At 43.8% G+C, this 23889-nt stretch overlaps 2 protein-coding genes across 2 annotated transcripts in view; both read right to left on the bottom strand.

Annotated features, from left to right (window-relative positions):
• The window catches only part of HIC2 (HIC ZBTB transcriptional repressor 2), a 77097-nt gene extending 60918 nt beyond the window's left edge, over window positions 1-16179 (bottom strand). The window contains exon 1 of the mRNA XM_071445435.1: window positions 15805-16179. The gene's annotated coding sequence lies outside the window, so the exon portion shown is untranslated. The remainder of the gene's footprint in view (window positions 1-15804) is intronic.
• Window positions 4212-14819, bottom strand: LOC139598879 (uncharacterized). Its single transcript, XM_071445797.1, has 4 exons — window positions 14711-14819; window positions 14052-14605; window positions 7961-8039; window positions 4212-4814 (listed from the first exon to the last, which is right to left on the bottom strand). The coding sequence occupies exons 1-4, from the start codon at window positions 14817-14819 to the stop codon at window positions 4696-4698; spliced, it is 861 nt and encodes a 286-aa protein (XP_071301898.1). The 3' UTR covers window positions 4212-4695.
• Window positions 16180-23889: the final 7710 nt, after the last annotated feature.

Raw genomic sequence — 23889 nt, 5'->3', positions numbered from 1 at the left:
CAGGGTGAAGGTTGATTGTTGTTGGAAGTTTCTCTAAGCAAGCCACATTTGAATACCATGCTTTGCAAAAGGGCCCATATTGCCTTGCCTGTGAATTCAGCTTCCTTTACCAGTTTAAATCTGGGTCAAAGCAATTTGCTTACATTTGGAGTCCTTTTCCAAAATTAATGGTGCATGGTATTTGGAGCTGCAGATACAAGGATACTCTGCTATTATCTGCTCTGCATCATGCATCCACCATCTACAGTTTTCCTGCTAATCTTTGTTCACATGGACAGCCCACTCCTGCAGCAGTTGCACACTCAGCATCCTAATGATATTATTCTTGGCCATCCTGTTAAACTCACAATGTAAGGTAGATGCACAGGAGTGAGCCCTGCTGGATTCTCAGCAGTTTTTAGATGGCTCCAGATTACAGCTGGCCATGGGCGGAAGTTTTCATAAGCAGTGATGAAGTTCAGAGCTTTTCTATTCAAATAGGATGTTGACTACTGCTGTCTCTTATCCCTTTCACTTCTGTGGTGATAATTAGGTTACCCAAATGTACTGGGCTCACATCAGAGCACTTGGAAGATCCAGTTAGTGCTCCATACAGCTGCCAGATTGCTTAGCTAAATTTCACACAGGGATCACACACAACAACGGTGACAGTTAATGTTTGTTTCACTGTGCCATTCAAGGAGGTACTTTTGGATTACTAATTCCTTGTATGACTTGGGTGCTGGCTAGTTCAGAGATTATTTTGTTGTATTCTGACAGGCAGTTGTTAGCTGGACCCTAAGCCCTCAGCACACACATTTAAAATCTCTCTGATCTGGAAATCTGGGTGGCATATCTGCTCAGGAGTCCCACCCAGAGTAAGGATCCTGCCCATGTTTATTTCAGTGTTCTTAAAAGAGGAAAGACAGAAAGGAAGGGAATAACAAAGAATCCCAAAACCACAACACAAATTTGCCACTGAAGCTTACTGACAGAACTGACCTGCAAAGTACAAACAGTAACAGAGAATTATGATATTCACACTTTCTCATAATACTACTCTGGGTATAATATATATAATGTTTCCTTAATACAAACCACTTTGGAGTAACAATCAATGAAATACATTAAAATACAATAAAAATACTGGGTTTAGGATAAAAATGTGGTTCCAACCTATGGGCTTGTAAAGGAAAAGTCAGCAGAGCCTTACTCCTCTTGTAGGTAAATTCTGAAGTTTCATCCCCTTGTTCACAAGCCAGGCAGAATAAAAATATCCACCTACACTAAACCAAAGGGAGCCACTCGTAACCCAGACACAACCACAACAGACATTCTCGACAGTCCTTGGCTTAATAGAACACTGCTTTGTGGTTATACCCACCACTAGGATTTCATCTTGCAAGTGCTAGCACGTTTAATTTATCCCAGGTCATACATCAAACATAATATTAAAATTTAAGATGGCATTTGAGATTTAGACTTTCTTCTGCAGTTTGAGTAGAGAGAACACAGTTGGGACTGTGGGTGCACAAGCATATTAATACATAAACACAAACCTGCAGCCATCAGTCAAGAAAAACAATTGGTCTTTAAGAGGGGAAAAAAGTTGTAAAAAGAATCAATTCCATTAAATAGCTCTATAAATCAATTCCACCAAAAATCAATGGGAAACTACATCCACCATGTGCCAAGTAACTCCCACACATCAGGTGCAACTGTCCGTGACAGCAGCCACGCAGCGGCTCTGCCTGCCGGGAATTCAGGCAGCCAAGGGCTGGAGCAAGAACCCCATTGCCCAGGCTGCCTTCCTGAGAGCCCCAGCACTGCCCATGCTGCCCTCCTGAGAGCCCCAGCACTGCCCACACTGCTCTTCTGAGAGCCCCAGCACTGCCCAGGCTGCTCTTGTGCGAGCCATGGCACTGCCCAGGCTGCCCTCCCACTCCTGCCATGGTGCCTTAGCTCTGCTGGCTGAGGGGGAGCTGCAGCCGAGGTCTCTGGGAAAGCAGCTGCTCCCTGCCATGGCCCATCTGCTCCTGGAGCCCATGCTGGGACCAGCCCACACTCACAGAGCCATGGAACTCCCACCTCCAGACACCGTGGTGGCAGTCCCACCTAAAAATCAGTGGAGGAAAGCTCAGGTTTCTTGTTAGAGCCAGGCATTTTACATGCCCGGGTCTGAAATGAAGCCTGACTTCAGGATTTTCCAGCAGGTTTTGTGCCACATCAAGCATCCCCAAAGGGGAGCTGACTTAGGCACAGGTACAGGGAAGGTGGGAGGGGAGCATTAAGAATGTGGGGCCCAGCAGCATGCAGTCAGTCACATACTGCTTAAACAAACTACTTGGTTAAGCAGGAGTTCAGGAGTTCCACACTGTGTCACTCTTGCTAGTTCAGTGACTCCCACAGTGACTGTGCCAGGCCACTGCCCTCTCACTTTCAAAGTGCAGCTCAGTTGCATTTTCACATTTATAGGTGGTGGGTGCCCCTTCAATGACTGGAGAAACCCTTGGGGCTTTCATTTTGTGCTGGCAGCTCTCAAATGACTTTAGAAACAAAACCCCTGGGGCTTTTGTTCTGTGTGGCAGAGCTGAGAGGGCATGGAAGATTCTGGCTTTGTTAAAACCTGTAGAAAAATTCATGTCCTGTGTCTTCCCCTTCATGTGCTTCACATGTGCAGTCATGTCTCTGGGGCATTAGAGACACACTGTTCAAGAAATTCAGACCTAGCATTTTTGCAACAGAAAAACTTGATGAGTTGGCCTCTGCTATTCAGCACTAAGTACCAAAACCCATTTCTTCCTGTTGTAACTGAATGTCAAGTGTACCTTGACAGCTACTGCACACAGAAACACTCATGTCTAGTATTATGCATGTATATTTTAAACAGAGAAAGAATGCACATATGTGTATAACAAATAATGAACAATTTAATGAGAGGGCTCAGGACTGTCCCTGGCAGGGAAAGAAACTACTGCATCTCTCTAAGGCTCTGTGACCCAGCTGCAGGAGGGATATGATCTCTAAATTGCATTTTTGATCTTGGGCCTGATCTTAGCAATCAGCACCCTCAGCTTACTGATTTCAGTGGGATTTGAGAGCATTTGATATCAAACCTTCCATCAGTCACAAGTTTCCCCCAGATGTAAGGACATGCAGTTCTAGAAAGCAAGACCTTGTCATAGGCTGGAGGTTTGATGTCAAGAGTAAGTGGGAATTGTACAATCAGGGGCTTCAATCTAACCACTGGTATTTGGCAAGACAAAGCAGCAATACATTGAAGTCTGTCTCTTTTGAATTATTCCTTAAAACTCTGTCATATGACTCTTCTGCTCCAGAAGAATTAATCAAATATTTTAAAGTATACTAAGGGAAGCTGAAGGCCATTGTCAAGAGAACAGCCAGATTTTCCTGCAACTAACAGTGGAAGTTCCTAATTTTCCCTGTTCCTAAATGCATCTGCAGTGATACTTCGTTTATTGGGATTTCAGTTTCATACACTCAGGAAAAAAAATATTTCTGGCAAGTGACCTTGAAGTGTTATAATAAGGAAGAGCATTTGCAGAGACTTTTGAAAGACAGATCCTGTTCTAAAGAGAGTCTCCATGCACAAACAGATGCCACACCAACACTTACAGGGATGTAACTTGCAACTATTTGGTGGCTCTCCATAGTTCTGCAGTAGCTTACAGTGAAGAAATTACTGTTGTATTTATGAAGGACAGCCCAAAGCATGGTGTAAAATTTGTACGGAAGGAGACAGAGAAAACATACAGGAATAAACACAGCCCAGGGAACAAGGAGATTACAGTGATACAACAAATATGTAGGAATGGTTGGAAAAAGCAAGTATGTGCACAACTGGAGAAGAAGAAAAGAATCCCACAGGTTAGATAACCAAAGCATAAATTTCAATAAGCAGACACTATGGACTAGGAGTTGAAGCCAGCATAGGGATCTAAAGTGTCAACTTATATTTAAAGACTATCATAGTTAAAATCATAAGCCAAATTGCATAATAGGCAAATGAGATGAATTGAAAGATTAAGCTATGGAAATTGACTCAGAGAGAGGATTGTAAGGATCTTTTATTTTTAAATCCTGCTCCTGAACTCTTTTTTACTCAGAGAAAAAAAATATCTTAAATCCCATTTCCTGCCAGTATAGGGCTAAAATGTTAACACCATATTTCATAACAGTTAACGTGAAACAGGATTACTGTGCTGACTTGTTCTTGAAGAGCAAATACACTCTGCAAACTAGATTGGGAAGGAGGTAGATTTCTTTCTGACAAATCCACTGACAAGAAGCAGGACAGAGAAAACATATTTTTCTCTGTGACTTCTGGGGATGAACAGAATTTTAAAGTCTGTTGTCCTCAGTAGCATTAATGTACTCTTCCAGTTGGACTTTTTTTTGTTCAGTTATTCACTGTAGAGACTGACTTACTATGAATAACCATGCTTTTCTTTCCTACTCAGATGAAGTGCTTACACTCTTTTCAATGAAAGCAAAAGAAATGCCTTGTTAACCTTAAGTTTAAAATAAGCCAGAAAGATCTTACAAAGAAAATCCAATGACTCATCAGAAGGAATAACTTCTCAATAACAACCAGGCAACTGCCTCCTAAGAAAACTAAAGATTCAAACCCCTACCCAAGCAGACTTGCCAGCCAGAGCCTTCCCTGATAGCGCAGTGTATCTGGGACTTCCTGTGTCAGAGCCTTTTGCACGGAGAGCACTCAGGCAGCGAGTGTGTGACACGTCCAGCGAGGCTCCTAATGTCTTGCCTGTTTTCTCTTGAGCCTCTGAACTGTGACCTCAAAGCAAATGAATCTGAGAAGAAAATACATTAATCAGGTATTCACTCAGCCTGGCTCTGGGTTTTTAAAGCAGGGATCTGAATCAGCTGTATCACCTCCCACTTCTTTCCTGATACAATTAGTCAGCATCTGCCCCGGCAGCCAACCCGCTGCCTCTCAGAGTGGGGGACAGGCAGCTGCAACTCCCTTGCCCACTGCTACTTCCAAGCAGGCTGCAGAACCACATAGACCAGCTTCTGAATTCTGGCTGGTGAAGGTTAGCATCCCTTCCCTGTGCTCAGGGGAATGAGAGGAGCTGAGAACAGCCACCACTTCCAGCCTCTTTGATTCCCTGCTCCAGCCCAAGTGCAGGTTCAGACATGCCCCAGCCACACCTCTCCCACCTTGGGCCAAGGCCATGCCAGCTCCACACACCTGTTGGAGGCTTCCCCACATTTTAAGGGAATCCCCAGAAGAGGATTTGCAGGTGCTGCACTCCCTTCAAAGAGTGCAGGCAACAAATCATCCTGGGAAATTGGACCCAAAGCATCCAATGTAGCCCTCTGACCTTTTCCAAAATGTTCTCAGCCCACCAGGCTGGCAGGACTGAACTTTACAGCTAAGTGTTTTGAAAGAAGCATGTGCTTTTAAAATCCAGTTGAATTTTTGCTAGGAGAACTTTACAAAGGCATCATTAGTGTATCCACAGGAGTTTTGCAATTTTAGGTTACAGGTGATTACAGCAAATAAACAGGCATGCAAGTCAGGGTTGGAAGTGGGCTTCTACTTAGAGCCTGCCTCACCAGGCAGCTGGAAAATAAATAAACCCCCCAAGCAGTTCTGTTTTACCCAACAGCTTTAAGGCTCCAGCTCCACTCCTAGGGCTGGATTGTGCAAGCTCTTACTCCAGCAGTCACACCGAGTTCAAGCAAAGTGCCTGAGTAAGCATTTGCAGAATCTGACCCCCCCAGCCAGTTATCTATACAGCACCTATTTGGGCCTTGCACTGCAAGCTCTTTAGCTGGGGACATGGTCTGGAAGTATATTGTCAGCTGCAATGGGCTTTATCTCCATTTATAGCATTAAATCTAATTTTTGGTGCCAAGTGCAGCGTTAGCCTTACAATGACATCTATTAAAGACATTTTCCCTTGAAGACTGTGATCTGACCAACAACCAGTTTGCACTGTTTGTATATTTATTTTATTACAAAACCACCATATTCATATTATCTTTCCACTTCTCTAATTTCAAGCTTTTTCTTAAAATACAGTACAACAGGCACTGAATTACAGAAATCCCACACTCTGGCATTACATGGACTTCACTTGAGATGCTGCCATCCTTCCTTCCCTGAAGTTAAAATTAAAGCAACAAACTTGACTGGTTAGTCTCCAGTAATGTGTAGGTTTAGCAGAGGCAGACTTGTTTCCTCTGTACCATCAGAAACATTCCTGATGGCCACCCAGCCCCTTTCCCCCTGCCAAGACACAGAGGAGGCCTGGCACAGCATGGAGCAGTTCTTATGGGAAAAAAAATTGCAAGTAATGCAAGTTCCCCTGAAATGCTGCATCCTGCATGCCTCAAAGGACAGCTGCTACCTTCTCACTTACAAAAATGTGACCCCAGCCAGTCAATCTACAGCACTAATGCTGTCAGATACCCTCCCACTCACCACTTCTGATGGTCAAAGCCATTGAAATGCAGTGACTTCCCCTCTGCCTCAAAAGGGGATGTGCTTTGCTTTTGCTCCAGGAAGTTTTAGGGAGGGTGCTTTGGGTTTTTCAGTTTTTGGTGAGGGTACAACCCAAGCTCTTTTAGGTAAACACAGAGGTAGCAGGAGTCCATGTGTAACCACAGAGGAAGCGAGCACAAATAGGCAAATGTTCTGAATAATGGCAGTGCAGATGCACATGGAAACTTGCTTGAACTCACTTGGACTCCTTTCCCCCTTTCTTGTCCAACCAGTTAAAGGATAGGGAACATCCCAAGCCTCTGGCATACAGTATTAGACGCTCTGGGCATTAGGTAGAAAACTGATAAGTCTTTTGAAGTGGAACAGTTGGTGTCATGTAGCAGAGGTCCCACTTCATATGAACTCTCAAAATTTGGAAAGGAGAAGAAGGTTTTATTTATTACAAGTGAAACAGAGAAACTGAGGTGCTTAATCAGTCATTTGCCTCTAATGGGAGTGGAAGGGTTTGCTGGGCTGTGGCCATGGCTTCTGTTCCATACTCTTCTGCAGCTTTCAGAAAGCCATATAAACATCTCAGAAAAAGTTACATGAATATGCCAGAGACCCAACTGTAAGTCACAGATTACTAATTATGAAAGCATTGTGAAATCTTTGAGTTGAAGGGATGTCTTTTCTGGATAGGCAAATATTTTAATTCCATACTCCAATGATCAGTGTTTCAGCGGACCCTTAAAATATATTTTCCTTCCATGACTGTCCTCTATGGTTAGTTACACCTCCATGCATGATTTCAAGTACTACAGCTCTATCAGAAGTACTAGTTTTCTCTGCATTTGGTTCCACTTGCAAGACTCTGAATTATTAGTATGGCATTCAGCTTGAAATCCTCTTGCACAACTAACAAGGTGAAATATTAGAAAACAGAAGTTACTATTGCTATTTTCCGTTCATTAAATGCTAGTGGAAATTCAGCCCATCTTCAAAATACCATGGCTTTACACAGGCAGAGGTGAAGAGGTACAAACACATGAAATTATTTTTCCAGATTCAAACAACCTATCAGTGGCAAACAAATTCTCATACTCAGTTCTGTTTTAGCCACCAAAATAAAGATTGTCAGAATGATGCTGATGGTCCTCTCTCTGCACTCAGGTCACTTTTTCCCTCACTCAGGGGCTGAGGAATATCAATACAACAATTAAACCCATCACCTTACAAGCAGCAAACAGAAACTGGGAGACCCAGCCTGACTGGAATAAACCAGCTGACTACAGCTGCTAAAAAGAGGTCCACACTTGGGCAAATACTCAAGACATTCCTTCTCCAAGGCACCACCCATAATAACAGGCCAACAGTCTCAAACACCTCTGCATTTGGATGGATATGCAGAACCGCATACATTAAACTGCTTTTCTTGGAGTTCATTTAAGAATGCTGCCAGCTTGTAAACAGCAGAGTCAGTTTTGCTGCCAACACAATTTCTACCTAGAGCAAACGGAAGTGCTTTTCCAAGAATTTCCAAGACTGTTGCGTCACACCGTGCGCTGGCATTGCACCATGCAACCTGAGGAGAGAAGACACAAAAATACAAGCTGCTGCTTGGTGCATCCTGAAGGGAATTATTTAGAGGCATTTACTTATTTTCAGGAAGAGACTGACAGTGCAGAACAGACCTTCCAAAAACTCCCAGTGCTCCCTGCAGGGGAATATAGTTTCATTAATAGTTTCAGTCCTGTAGCAAAAAGAGAGTTATTTTTATAGCTGGCGTGTTTCAATTTTCATTACAATGTTGAAAGCCTTGTTTGATAAGGTACAGTGGAGACTAAGAAATGTAGCATTTCTGAACGACTAGAGAGATTTCTTTAGCCTCCCTCCCTTGTCATGGGTTTTGCAAAATCCTAAAGCATTAGTCCTTTGGCAACTTTACCATTTTGAAGCTTTATTAGAATTAAGTGTATGATGACAGCATTTACAGAGTGTTGCTAAGGTCAGGGTCCCATTATGCAAACTTTTAAATATGATGAGCATTTATAAGATAAATACACAAAACAAACCAAGGACATCATATTCTCCATACTTAAAGATGAAGAAAACTGAACTTGCTTAACTTCCTTCATGACCATAATATGGAAAGTTTAAATCAGGGATGGAAGCGGAGTTCCTTGGACCACAAGCTCACACAGAAGAATTAAATGTGGGCAAATATTCAACCACTGCATCAATTAATAAAAGCAAACGCTTATAACCAAGCTTTCTGGGTAAAACTTTTCAAGTCATACTTTACATTACTTTTAAAAATCACTCAGACTTCATATGTCTGCTGACATATGAAGAATTTCAAGAGAACTCTCATGCCCTTTATTGAGAATTCTGGTACTATGGTTCTGGCTATGTACACTTCATAGCTGTGTACACAAATTTACAATTTTTAGTCGATTCTTTGCCATCTACAACTTTGGTAGATATTTTCCCTGCCTAGAAGGACATCCATGTTTTTCTTTGAAGACTGGGCATAATCATGTCATTAATATCACATTATCAAAGAACATTTGAGCTGCCTAGAAAAGAACAAAGAGCTTTTTTCAAGGACTTGAGGAGTTTGATGCAAGAAGTTCCACATGAGCACTGTTCTGGATACTTTATAAGGGTAAACAGAAACTAGGTATAACAAAGCACCTTACCCATTCAGGGATAGGGGAAACAACATTAAATAAAACCAGCACAAGTTTAAGTCTCATTATACACTGTCATAATTTCAAACCTTCTTTTAAACAGGTCTTGTTTTAAAAAAGCATTCTTCAATTATATGTCTTTCCTAGTGAAGTTTTGAGGACAATTTTTCTCTCCACAGAAGAAGACACTACTTTACTGCTCCATCCACTCCTCTGGGCAGTTAACTAACCCTGTGCACCAGGAGCCTCTTGCAAAGGGACAGAGAGGCTGTTTTTTCCGTTTAGTTCAATAACCACTTCTTTCAGACTGCAGAAAGCAACTGAGATTTGAGGAGGGGCAGAAGGGCAGGAAAGCTGACTTCCCTCCAAATGAGAACTAGGTGTTAGAAACTAGTATCTGCTAGTTCCAAACTCAGAAAAGAGCAACAAAGAACACTTCCTTTGCTTTGCATTTAAATTGGAGCTGAATAAAAATCACAGAATAAGTCATACAGGAAGCAGCCTCAGGAGGTCATCAGAAAGTATTTTGATCAGAAAGTATTTTACAAATATTTTTATTTAACACTTAAAATCTTCAGGTTTAACATTTCATTGAATTTAATTCTATATAAGAAGTTTCTTGAGTCACTTCTCAGAAACAATAACACAGTAAATTAATTTTGTTTCTGATTTGCATGTTGAATCATAGCCTGAATGTGTTAACCCTGTCCTTCTGCTTAACATGAAATTTACTTTAAAGTTATCTTAGTTGCACATCAACATGTTTTAATAGGTACAGACCAGCAAGATCCAGTCTTTCTACTGGAGAGTAACTACCACATAGACAAACAAGCAAACTTTAAAATAAGGTTTCTTGTTGGCTGATTTCAATTCTCAGTTAAAACTGACAATGCAAATTACTCTATTCTGTTCTTTATCAAACAAGAGAAAAGATTTCCAAACTGTCAAACTGGCTGGTGGCATCTTGACAGCAGATGGAATTGCAGCAAGTGCGTGGCAGTGTCTACTGCCACTATATGGCAGTGTCTTTATGTGACTCCAGGAAAACTGAATCCCCTCACTGAATGGCTCTTTATCCAACAGGAAATGAGCACACATTTAGGAGAAGGAATCTGCTGTACACCCCTGTCATCTTAAACGGGTCCAGGGATGAATGGGACCAGCCCAGCATGAAAAGCAGTCAGGTTGTTTACCATGAGGCCTCTCCCCAGTCACTCCATCGTGTATCTCTTTTTACACTCATGGCAAAGGACTGATTTGAAGACAATTTTATCTTGCACAGTGTTTGGTTCAGTGGGGGAAGGGAGTGGATAGGGCAAACTGATATATTATGGAAAGCCATCCCCTCTTCCTTTACCCAGGGGACTGAAGGACAGCAAATGCCTCAGGCCAGCGCACTGACATGAAATGTTTCCTACCTCCCATCCAGAACCTGGGTGAGGACAACACTGACACATTTTTCCATACAGTATCTAAAGCTGGAACAACAAGAGGGGTTGTTCTGACTCCTGCACAGATCTCTCAGAACACCTAGCAACAGAAGCAAGAAGTTTGCCCTGTTTTCAGGGATGCTTTCGTTGTGAGGGATCCCTGGTGACTGTTTTGAGCAGGAAACCAATCCCTGCACTTTTTTAAACTTTTCTTACTGCCAGTTGAAGACTCAGACCCTTCTTCTCCCAGCTTAGCTGTCAGTGCATGTCTTCTGACAGCTTCTGCAGGACAGCTCAGTTTGTCTTTTCTCCATTAGAGAGAGTAAGTGAAGGAAGCTTCTTACAATTGGTCCATTTCCAAATGCCCGCATGAGGTTTTTAGTTGAAAAGATCACTCTTTAGCCCCTTCAAATCCGCAGGGTGCACATCCGAAAATGTGATATAATACATATGTAATCCTGGATAAACTCCATTCCCCACCCCTTTCCATTAAGTAAAATCAGTAACTAGAATCCCTGTTTAGGATTTGTGATTACAAGGATCACAGTCCGCCCTACCCTGGTCAAACAATACGGGCTCTAGGAAAGCATGAGAGCCATCATTTCAATAAAGCAAACCCTGTTGCTTCCACTCCAGAACAGCTGACTTGAAGTGCATGCTAGGCTGTGCTTATTAACAAAATGAGAAATCTGATACATAGAAAGAAAACACTATGTGAGGATTAATCCTGGATTGCAGTTTGTGGCCAGCACTGGGCCATCATCCAAACACAGATGAAAAAGAACAGAATTTCTCCCACCTGTCACTTTACAGCAGGTACAGCTATTGCTGTGCTGTAGCCTCATCCTTTACAGCTATTGTAACAACTCATTTTGTATCAGCCTAAAATTCAGGATTGACCTCACTGTTTCATTTCTTCCTTGTTTTGTGGGAGCCAGCCCTGGAGGGTGAATTTTCTTTCCAGGAATTACAAACAAGCGTGAGTAACTTACAAGTTTGGACATCTAGCACAATACACGTATGCTTCAAGGAAAGAAACCCAGCTTAAAACTAGCTGGAACCTGGAGATGCTAACTGAACAAGAAAATAAAACTCTCAGGAACATCTTTTTAACATTGTCCTGGTGCTTTTGAGAGAAGTAAGCACACTGTCACTGCTGATTGCAAGAGACCTGAACAAACCAATGCAGTTTCTTTGCCAATGAGCTCCTGTACAGCAGAGTGAAATCCCTATTGCAATGCATTGTCCTCGCTCCCAATAGTACAGCAAGACAAAAACCAATATAAGAAGGACTAATGGCTCAGTCACTGGTGTTGAATACACACCAAACCAAAGAAGTCATCTTTATTTTTTTTTAAATATATTCTCCTGCTTATGGTTGGGCTGACACTCTGTTGTTGCAATGCCACAGCTGAGCCCTGTTAATTTTTCTCCAAGCCCAGCAGGGAAGGCATGTCTGCTGATGCTGAAATGGGCCCTTCCCATTGAGCTTCGCCTGTCACAATGCAGCCAATATAACGGCTATGGCACAAATATGATTCTGCTTTCTTCCACTCCAACACCACATTTGCTGCAGCACTGAAATGTCACTTTGTGGCAATGTTCTTCCCTGGCTGTTGGCAGAAGCTGCAGTGTTGTTTGTGCACTTTATCAGTCAGATTTGGTTAGGGTATGGGAAACCTGGTTTTCTATAGAGAAAACATGGCAACCTCTTCCTACCAATAGCTCTGGCTGTCGAGCTGTGATATGTTCATCAGACTGGACGACAGGGTTAAATGCTGCAGTCAGCACAAACAGTTCTGATAGGAAGGCAAATGCACCTCGGTTTTCAAACATCATCCCATTTCCCTACATCTATCATCAAAAAAGGCAGCAGGGGCTCAAAGAATAGCCACATACTATTTTCTGCAAGGTCAGAGGAATGCACAACATACACTTTATGTTTGGCAGCTCTTAATTACTATGGGCTGTAAAGATGCTAGAAAACAACAACTCTCATTGCAAGATCTGCTGTTCACAACTTCAAATTTCATGCTGTGATCACCAATTTTGGGCTGTGGTAGCTGTTTTAGAGAGTTTAAATCCATTACACAGCCAAACTGCTTAGCATTATGTTGTTTTCTAGTTATTTTAAACAACTAATCAAAATAAATTGAACATGTACCCTTCTGGAATAAGGCCTCTCACCTTCTCTTTCTCTCCTCTCTCCCCCCACCCCTTGTCACACATCGGCTTCTGCCAAACAATTCAGCACTGACACTACAGCACATCACGTGATACCAAGTGCTTCAAGCATCTTGCAATACTTATTACTATCTACACATCCATAAGTCATTCCACCCAGAAATGTGAATACTAACGTGAGCTGTTTCCTTATGCATTAAAGATTTAGAGCTCTCCCCGATCCTTGGAAGAAGCTTGTCCCATGAAATACTGAAAAATCATCCCTTTTATGTGTGTGTCTCATCTGCATTTCACGTAGATTAGGAAGCATGACATAAGGAAAACCTGCCATATCCTCATACTCTCCCATTCCTCCTGCTTACACTCCTGCGGCCACACAAGTCTGTCGTGATTAAGCAATGGATTTTAGATGTCAAAGAACAAGGCACTTACACAGGGTGTCCTTACCCATGTTAGAATGGAAAGTAACAAATGTAAGAGGTTGCTTATTCTTAATGCTGATCTCCTCCAGAGCTAAAATGATATGTCAGTAGCAGGTGTCAAGTTTGAAGACCCCCCCTCCCCTTCTCTTTTTTTTTTTTTTTTTTTAATAAATATAACAAAGGGCACACAGATTTGACCTAATGGGTCAACCATCAAAAGTTAAACTGATTTAAATAATTAGACCTAGAATGTCAGGCACCACTGCAAATAATTGCTCCTAATGCTTTTAGGATTAGATTGCTAATGAAAAGGCGCAAAAAGGAGGCCATTTGCAGTTGTGGAAATAAGTCAATTTTCTTTCCATATGTCATTTTCCTCATGTAGATTTGCTGAGAAATCTTAAGGAGTCATTTACAGCTTTCTCTCCAGAGCCGCTGTAGTATATACAATAGTTCTGAGTAATAAAAAATAGCAATAAGTCATCTTGAAATATTAGTTGTTTATGCACTGTATTTATCAAGCATAGCAAACATCTGCTCATAGTTCTGACATTTTCCAATGAAAGTGACTATTGCATATTGTTTTCCCCTTAATTTCTGGAAAAACATGGGAGCTATTCAAATATAAACAACATTCCGCAACAAATTTAAACCAGTTTTGGTCAAAGGACAGTTCATTAGCAGAATGTAATTCTGATGCTCTTAACTGGTTTCTGGCTGCTCTCTCAGATTTATTCTAACAACTAAGTAATACCCTGAGTGATTTCAGTAACCATCTGCTAAAACACGGTTCCATATATAATTCACTAATTCTGTGTAAAGGTGTGTATTACCCCCGCCCCACTCGCAGATTCTAACGCCAAGTTACCCGTCTCTGGAAGCGCCCAGGCCACCCGAATTCGCAAAGGTTGCGGATTTCGTAGCTGAAAGATTCGAGCGCCCAGACCCCGTGTGTACATTCGCCTTCCCCGGGCGGCGGCGGGGCCGGGCACAGTGTCCGGAGCCCCCGGGAGGAGCGCGGCTGGCGGCCCCGATAACGGGGGGCGCGCCGAGAGCCGCCCGCGGCCGCCGTGCCCACTTCCACCTGGGACCCGGCCAAGCAGAAGTCAATAATTGACTTCCCCGCCGGCTCTCGCCCCGTACCAAAGGGGCCGGGCGCGGGCTGGGCGCTGCGGGCACCGCGGGGCTCCCGGGCCGCGCACCGCGCAGGGGGCCGGCACGCAGCCTCCCCCGCCCCCACTCCCCCCGCCGGCTTGGCTTTGCTTTTAAATGCAACCAGAAAAACACAAAAAGCCCCGCTCCCCCCGCCGCCGAGCTGGCACCGGCACCGGCGCGCCGGGAGATGCAGAGCCCGGTCCGGCTCCGCGGCGCCGTGCTCCTGGGACCGGGCAGCCGCGGGCAGCAACCAACCCTCTCGGTTCCCTCAATTGCGATGTCGAGCGCCTCGGCAATAATATTGCCAGCCTGGACGTACAATTTCTTTTTTTTTTTTTTTTTTTTTTTTCCAAACCGAGTGGACAGCTCTACGCTGGCTAGCGCGGCCGGGGAACGTGCATTTCCTGCGGGGCACAAAGCCGGCGGGCAGGGTCCGGGGAGCCCCTGGCCGCGGGAGGGTGCGCGATCCTGCTCCGTCCATTGCGTCCGAGATGGGGCCGTAACAAAAGCCAGAGACCCGCAGCGACGGGCAGAGCGAGCGGGGCCGGCGGGTCCTTCCCTCCGCGATCCCGAGCGGCCGAGGGGGGCGGCGGGGAAGGGGGGAGCCAGGGCAAAAGTTCACCGCGGTCCCGGTAGGGCAGGGGGTGCTCGGTGGGGCTGGGGCCGTCGCTGGGGTTGGGGGATGCCGGCCTGGCTCGTCGCCTCGCAGCCCGGCGGATGGACCGCGGGGGGCGGGAAGGAGGCGATGCAAGTCCCGGGAGCCCCTTTCCTGCCCTCTCCTCCACAATGCGGCCAGATCCCCGGCACAAACACGCCCCCCGGCACCCCGGGGCTCCGCTCCCTCCTTTCGGGGAAAAAATAAAATCAAATAAAATACAATACGGCTCACTTGAAGGGACGAGTGGGGATGTGGAGCAGGCGGCTGCTCCGGGGCCGGTCAGCCCCACGCCGGCCGGCCCCGGCGGGCAGCAGCTGCGGCCCCCGGCCCGACCCCACTGCCGCCGGGGAAGGGGCAGCGCACACCCGTGCGCACACACACAAATGGCACGGGAGGAGGGGAAAGTTTCCAGCCGCTTCAACCAAATAACCAACATTTGCAAGCTCCAGACAGGCACGGTGGCCGGCACACCGATGCACGCCCCGGCCCCCGAAGCAACGGGGCAGCGCGCCCGGAGAGCGAGGGGAGGGGGCCCGGGGCACGGAGAGAGGGGGGCAAGGGCAGAGAAACCATCTCGGGTTTTTTCAATGGAAGTACCGCCGGTGCCGGGCACGGTTGATGTAGGGCAGAGAACAAGGGGACACCCCCGCCACCCCGGCGACTCTCCCGAGCGGACCCGTGCAGATGGGCAAATCACCGGGGCTGCAAATAAAGAGCGGGGGAGCGGGGCTGGGCTGCACCGCGGAGCCCGGCAGCGCCCGACCGCCCCGCGGGACCCGCGCCCCCGCCCGCGCCCGCGCCGCGTTACCTTCTTATTGCATCTGGAGCAGCAGCTTTTCTTCCCTTTCCCCTCTCCTCCTCTCCCTCTCCTGTCCTCTCGGTTTATACCAGCCTGTTCCTCATCTCACAGCCTTCCTCCCAGCGCCATCTTGCAAGCTTGTGACGTTGGGAGCCGCTCACCCCTGACCCACATTTGAATAGAAGCCAAAATGAAAAAAAGAAGAGAGAGCGAGGGAGAGAGGAGAGAAAGAGGGGAAAGAAGAAGAAGAAAGAGCGGAACAAGGAGAGGCAGGGGAAGCAGCAGCTAAGCAAGTGCTGTGCCAGTGTGGAACAGCATCGACTCTGCTCCCTTGCCAGCTAGTTTAGTAATAAGCAATTTCCTGCTTTTGCAATAAATGTTGCCGCGGCGGGGCTGGGAAAGGGACGGGGATCTGAGTAATTCCCACCGAGGGACCAGGGCTTCCCCCCACCCCGAGCCGCCCCCCCTTCCCTGCCACCCACACCCCGAAACCCAGCCCGGAGCCTGACCACTGCCTCCCGGCAACCCGAATACTGCTGCTCCCTCCCAGGTTTTGAGCAATGAAAAAGGCATTTATTAAGATTATTTCTCCCATCTCTGATGAGCTCTTAAGTGTGTGTTCGGAGAAATTATATAGATTATAGCTTGTGCATGTGTTGGAATCTGAAATTAGTTTTACACACAAATTTAGGAAACATCATGTGTAGCACAATTTGCATATTAGTTTTTTGTCACTCATATATCTGTGTGTTAAGGACTGTCACTGCATTTTGCATCATTCAGGGCACAGATACAGACATGGCCTTTGCACCCACTGAATCTGAAGTTTTGGTTTGTGCATTTCTTTTTTAGTTATTTACCTAAGGAAGTATATTGGAGGGAAAAGTTATTTGTATTTTGCATCCCTGGTCCTGCATCATTTCCTTGCACGCTTAACTTAAAGCACATCAGTGATCACACTGAGTAAGAAGGGCTGCTCAGATGCTTACACTGTGTGCCCAGCCTGCAAACTCAACCTATTACTTTGTAAAATGTTAAGTTCATTTAACATTTTACATCTTAAACTTACTGACTATTGCCACAAAGTACAACTGTGCAGAAATCTGAATTACCCCTTTGTAGCGCTCTCTCCCTTCCATAACTAATTAATCTGTAATAACTGGAGAAATGCATGTAAACATTTTTATTGTAATCATGCACAGGAGTACTTCCACTATGCCATGTAGGAATCACTGTATTAGCTCCAAGTATGAGATGATACTTCCTTTCCTTCTGTGCCCTCACAGCCACCCATAACCAAAATTCTCTGTAACCTCAGCAAGGCGATTCATTAGTGAAGCTAAGCCTACGTTTAACACATGTCTAATAATTCCCTAATAGCCACAATGCCAGTGACTCTCTCAGCCACTTCCTGTGCAGATCCCTGCAGTCTGCATGCCCTTCAGCTGGATCCCAGCTGCAGCCTAAGCTCTCCATCCCTGATAATAAAGATATTTTCTAGTTGCTCATCCAGAGTTCAAAGTTTTTGCAGGACATGGTTTCTTCAGCTTTACCAAAGTGGCTTGAGGAGCAAATAAAGATAAGGCAAATCACAACAGCCATATCAGAAGGGTCTGGACTGGTGGTTTGTTCACAGTACACCCAATAAAGAGCAGAACACTAACAGTGGTGAGAACAGCAAACCTGACTGTCAGCACAAGACCCAGTGAAGTAGATAAGGATCAATCCAAGACTCTTCCCCCACCAGGAAAGTTAATTTAAGATCGGTGGTGCTGCTCTGAGCTGTATTTTAAAGCTAAGTGGCCTTGCAAATAGCCAGGGAGGTGTTTCATGCTATTTGTTTCATGCTGTGCCAGAGGAATTGGTAGTCAAATACACAGAAGTCCTTGCACTATCTAAACAGGGGCTACATGCATCATAGATTTTTTTTCAGATAAGTTTAGACATTTGGGTTTAGAAAGATCCACTTTTGTGAATCTTTGTGTGGCATTTCAAGACCTCAACAATGCCACCATCTGCCCTCATCTTCCTTCCTTCCGCTGAAGTTTTCCACCCCAGCACAATCTGTGCCCCTGCCAGTTCACAAACCAACATCTTTGTTCAAACCCGCTTTCATCAGACATTTGAACAAAGGTGCCAGGATTTTCACAGGAATGGCTTAAGGCACAAGCATTTCAGCCTGTCTGCCAACTTTGCTAGGCAGGTGTTAACTTTTGAGAGTGAAAGGGAGAAAGAAGGTTGGGAAGATGGACAGAAACATCCTAAAATGTGACCACAAGGTTTAGTCTAAAAAGCTTTACTTGTGTTTGAATTTTCTCTAGGTTTGGGAATGATCTGTTTGCAGCATCCCTCTGCAAACTGAGAAATGGACACATTTTCAGTAGAGAGGAGACAAAAAAAGATAGAAATTAGGTGTCTGGCACCTGGAAATGATATGGTATGATACAACACTGCATTCAGCTTCATATACAGTTCATAATTATAAGGTTGGAAAAGAACTAATGAGAAAGTTAGACCTGGCACTGTCACTAGAACCAGGGACATCTGTGGAGAATCTGATGAGCCAAGTTGAAGTATGGCCACACCTACCTGGAAAACATCTTCAGGCACGCAAGGCAGATACCATGATACCTGTAATGTCTCCAAGCAACCACAGCCAGGGAATTTGCCATCCAAACAGAGGGTACACCCTCAAGTTCTGAGAAATCACACCCACTGTGGGCACATCTGGCACTGGTAAAACGTGCCCCTGTGTGTGAGAAGCAAACGGGTTGCTCAGGTGCAGAAAGCTGTATGCTCAGATGAAAGGCTGGATTAGAAGGATGATGGTGGCACTCTGCTTGCAGACACTGTGGCACAATGGGCATGTTCTGGAGGATGATTTGGGCTTGTGAATATTTTGAAGAAAGAGGCTCTTCTATTTTCAGCTGGAACTTGTCATTAACTTTGTTTTCTAGTTTTGTTTGACTCTGAGGTTTTTAGCACTTTATTGAAAAGAGAACGGAGAGGATGGCAGCAGTGAATTGTGCTGGGTGCTCTGCAGACACAGTTGAAAGCTTCAACTTCCTCCTTGGTGTGTTGATGAGTACATTGAATGCAGCACATCCAAGCTAGCTATGACAAACAGATTTTTGCCCTAACAATATACAAAGAATTTAGAACAGAATCCAAGGAACAAGCAGATTGCACACCATTCTTGTATCTTAGTCCTTAGTATCTATTCACAATAGCTCTGTAATGCTGTTTTCAAGCAGACAAGTTTAATTAATTGTATCACCGCCCAATAAGTTATTGTTTGCAAAATACTTAGACTCAAGTCAGTGACTAAAACCCAGAGGAACTTTAGGGCTTTGGTTTCATTTCAGTTTTCAACAAACTGATGGGTTCAGAAGCAGCTCCAGCCCTTTGTAGCAGTGCTAACAGCAAATTTATACTCATCCTAGAACAGGAAGAGAGCATGGATAGAATTATTGTAGTGGCAAGCGAGTGCTGTGTGTGAGGAGTGAAGTCATCTGAGCAAAGAAAATGCCATTGCAGAAAGTAAACAGAATAACGACCAAAGGGTGGCCCTGTGCCCTTACGGCTCTTCAGTGCCACCTGCCTTCAGTCCCAGCGCTGGTGGATGGCCAGTGCCATCTAGCAGGCAAACTGTTGTTTACAGTAGCGAACCGATGGGTAAAGCTGGGCAGAAGAGCTCCTATGAAAAGCAAAAAACTGCAATTCAAGAAACGAAGCAAAATATACAGGGCAGAGAATGCCAGTTTAGGGCTTATGTCTGAAAGCAAGGTAAAAGCAAAGGGTAACCAGCCTGCTCCTCAAGAATAGATAATGATTTACCTCTAAACATAAATTGAGAAAAAGTTTCCTAGCAGAGGTTTGCACTCATTGTCTCTGCAGTGGGGTAGTCCTGACAGCTCCACAAAAAATGCTGAGGGCCAGAACGTCTGTCTGGAACTGAGAGAGGCATCGTGTAAGGCATTGCAATGACCCAGGAAACTGTGCTTGAATAGTATCAGAACAGCTGAGGATACCTCATCAAATGAAAAAGTTATTTCACTGTCCCTCCATAGAAATATTCCTCTGCAGTCAGACATATGTGTCTGGAAGGTCTTGTCCAACAGACTCACAAGTGCCCATGGAGGAGATTCCAATTTTATGCTAAGATGGGTTTGGAAAATCTTTTCTCTCCTACCTGCAAGTGTGCTGTGCTTGAGTGTACATCCTCAGAAAAGCTCCTTCATCATTCACTGGATTAGTTGGGATCCCCATTCTGCTACTTCTGCAGTCAGTGGATGATGCACAGAGCATTACATTGTGACCTTTGTGTAATTATATCTTAATTTATCCTATCTGTTCCTGGTTACTAATGCAGAACTTGATAGAACACAAATTTGAAAAGTAATTTTTCTGCATCTCAAAAGGGAAAGAAAATGGTTTTGGAAATAAATTTGGAAAAGCAAAATCAGGGAACAGTAAATGTAACCTGAATCCTTAGTATCAAAAACTGCCACAAAGGTCCCCACTTCAGAGCTAGTTTATGCTGTGGCTGGTCACAGGTTCCCTCAGCTCTGCACTGTTTTGCCTTGTGAGAGTTCTGTTCAAAATAATGAGCTTAGAACCCAATAACAAAACCAACCAAACAAACAAAAACCACAACAGAAGGTAACAGCTTGAAAATCTGGGCTAGTGGTTTAGTGCTTGGACAAGGTACTATTTTGTCCACTTCTGCCTCTCTTCATTCTGACAGAAGTTTCCATTTCCTTGGAAGAGAAGAAACTTGCACTCTTTTTGTTGCTAGAAGCTGAAGCTTTTTGTGAGATGTTCTGGCATAGGCAGGGCTGAGGCAAGGGGTTTTGCAACTCTAATCAGATAAATACATTCCTTCCATTATAACAAGATCTTTGATTTCTGTTGGCCTGTGAATTTCATTGCAAATATGTTCACTCTGTACCTATCTCCAAAACATCTGCATTAAACTGTGTCTACCCTGCTAGTTAATATAGTCTGTGCAACAGCATCGTTCCACTGGGCTGTGGGAGACTAATAAGTGTAAGGGGAACAAGTGATGAACAAACCCACCACCTGTGAGTGCTCAGAGTAAGGAGAGATTTACTGAAAATAAGTCTCAAATAGATGTCAAAGACTAAAACAGAAAAGAAACATTTCTTCAGCCATGTATAAACAGGGAACAAGAAAAGAACTGGTGCTTCTTTGAAGAGTGGACAAGGAAAAGATTGAAAATACTTTTGTACCCAAGATCGAAATGAAGTTTTGCCATAGCTTTTAAGAGAAACAGTGCGTTTGAAGAAGGGAGTAAAACCAACTTGATTAGTTGGAATGAGAGGAAGAAAATGGAAGTTACCACAATAAAGGTGAAAGCAAATCCAAAATATCTTAACATTTTCAAGTGAGGGAGGTCAGTAATTTTCATCCCAGAACTCCAAAGGAACTAGTACCAGATTGATAGCAACCATTTGAAATAAATCTTTAAGTTGGAGGTTGTTCTTGCATGATTTGAAAATAGTAGATATAATACTTTTATTTTTAAAAGGATCAGAAAGCCTTCTAAGAAGCCACTGAGTTCATTGGTTTTGAAACCACCTCAGACTTTCAGAAGAGTTTTGAAGAAAAATATATTTAACATGTTTAATATATATACATATATTTTAATGATGGCAAGAGAAGATTAACAGGATAAAATGCAACCACAATGCTGATTTTGCCAAGTGTCCTGGACACTTTATCTTTGCAGAGATACCTGATTGTCTAAAGAAGGGGAAATGCAGTAGATCTATTCTATATGGATTTTAGTCAAGCCTTTGCTATGATGCCACATGGGAAGTTATTCATTAAGATGGAGAAGATGGGGATTAGTACAAGAGCAGTAAAATGTGTAAGAATTTGTACTGAAGGAGGGATGCCAATTGATTGCTATTGGGATAGAGATTTCTAGTAATTTGAGATTGAACTTGTTTAATAATCACTCTAATGATCTATTGTCATTTAAGATGGAGAATGGCAAAGAAATTTTCTGATGAAAGAGTCAAGAGGCACCATCATTAACAGCATCAGAGTATTGTGGCTGGTGAGCTGGAAGATGGTGAAAGTGATGGAAATGGGATGCAGTTCCATACAAAAACAAACATACATTTGGGATGCACTTCACAATTAACAATTGAAAATTAAGCATCTTCTTCAAACTAATCTATTCCAGGGCTTCTTCTGCAGGCACTGAAAAGAGGAAGATTCCCTGAGAGTGGAAGGCTATCCTGCCTCTTTTGGGTTCTTGATTTAGGATAAGAGGGACTGCTGTGTGCATATGTCAGTCTCTGTTAACTATGCAGAACTTTATGCAGAAGGATAAAGAAAAGCAGATTCTTTTTAAGGAAGAAAACTGACTGCAGTATTTAAAACAAAAAGAAAACAAATCTCTGCATTAGTTTGCCAGTGGATGACTCTGAACCATCAGTGCATGAGGCAGTGAGAGAAATGACAAATGTGATCCTAGACAAGATTCTTGCAGCACTGCTGACATTGCACAGGGCACTGCTGGACCATCCTGACTGCTGCAGGATCTTGTCACACGTGTTAACACAGGTATCAGTCTGTCAGCATGCTCCATGTAATCATAAGAGACTTGAGGAGAGAGCTGAAAACTGTGCTCTACAGATACTGACCCTGCTGTGAGGCATGTACAATACCTTGCTGCTGGTGGCTGGGAATTTCTGAGGTGCCAGGATGTCTTCCAGTCTTATCTTTCTAATGTTACAGATAGGAAAGGGTTAACCATCAAAAACATGTGTATGTTTTTGACAAGCTTTTTCATGGTCACATTTTTGTGGAGGTTTTTTGGTTGGTTTTTTTTTTTCCTTGTTGTTGTTGTTTTTGTTTGGTTGGTTTTGGATTTTTTGTTTGGTTTGGTTTGGGTTTTTGTTTACATATAAGTACATATATGTGTGTGTACACACATCCATCCATAAATACATATTTAAGTGAAGTTTTCCTTCTATTCTTTATTGGAAAGCATAGAAACACAGAGGTATATTTTGTGGTTTTATTTGTAATAACCCACAGAGTCAGCCAGTATTTGTTGACATGCTGCATTTCTGAGTATTTCTGGTGATGACTTTCAGGTCATAGAAATCTCTTCTTGTCCTCACATTAGGTAAAAATAGTAGGAAAGCCACCACCAAATTCAGCTGTACATGAAATCTTTTTGCTTTCTTCATGTGTATGTACTTAGAGAGGCAGTGTGTACAGTATGCATAAGTAATTAATGTTGCAAGCTGGAAGAATGAATTATTGTCAGATGGAGGTAAAGCATGCAATATGGTCAAGTAAGCAGTTCCAATAATAGATGTGCTTATAGAAGCAAAATGAAATAGAGGGCAAACTCTACAGGTTGCCAGAGTGGTGTCAGTGTGGAGCTGTGTTGCCAGTTGGTGGCCAGGGGACAGCAGAAGGATTGGTTTTAGCTGAATGCTTTTAAGCTTACGTGTTACCACACGTAATGAGATTGCTTCTCAAGCAGTGGCACTTAAGCAAAGGGCAGACATAATTTTAGCTTGATTTAGTTGGTGGAGGTTTAACTAAAAAGCACCTTTTCTTCTCTCCTAGCTTGGCATTTTCTCAGTGGGTGAGAACATGTTCTAGATGAACATGAGCCATGTCCTGTTGTTGCTGGGACAGCTGGATCAGGGTGACATGTGCCTCTCCACCTGGGAATTTAGCTGAAAAAAATGGAACTGTGGTAGAGCAACTGGGCAGTGCAAACTCCCCAAAAGCTGGCACTGCCCAGGGTAAAGTACAAACCCAGGGAGCACTCTGGTTTTGGACAGGTCACAGCAGTGTTTTTAATTAGCATGGCAGAGAAGATAATCACAGGAACTACAAAAAGACTCTTTTCCATCCAAAGTGGACACCAGAATACTGGGTATGTTGTAGCCCAGCTGAAGGCTGCTCTTTAAATCCAACAGCCATGCAAACACCACTCTTCATATTGTATGAGAGAAAGAAACTAAAGAGCCCTTGAATAGATACACACAGACATTGGTGTGCATTAGCTGAGTGTCAGGGGCCTCAGAATCAGTGCCA

This window comes from Agelaius tricolor, unplaced genomic scaffold (assembly GCF_023055355.1).
Source record: "Agelaius tricolor isolate 1412-34295 unplaced genomic scaffold, bAgeTri1.0.p SCAF_20, whole genome shotgun sequence".
NCBI classification, from domain to species: Eukaryota; Metazoa; Chordata; class Aves; order Passeriformes; family Icteridae; genus Agelaius; species Agelaius tricolor.
This window is presented reverse-complemented; position numbering and strand designations above follow the sequence as displayed.

Excerpts from the sequence above, each read along its gene's own strand:
- LOC139598879 (XM_071445797.1), bottom strand. The coding sequence starts at position 14,819 with ATGGACGGAGCAGGATCGCGCACCCTCCCGCGGCCAGGGGCTCCCCGG. Across the intron at positions 14,606-14,710 it reads CCCCGGCCGCGCTAGCCAGC|GGAACCGAGAGGGTTGGTTG; the intron begins GTAGAGCTGTCC and ends ATCGCAATTGAG. Across the intron at positions 4,815-7,960 it reads AGCACTTCCGTTTGCTCTAG|ATTCATTTGCTTTGAGGTCA; the intron begins GTAGAAATTGTG and ends TTTTCTTCTCAG.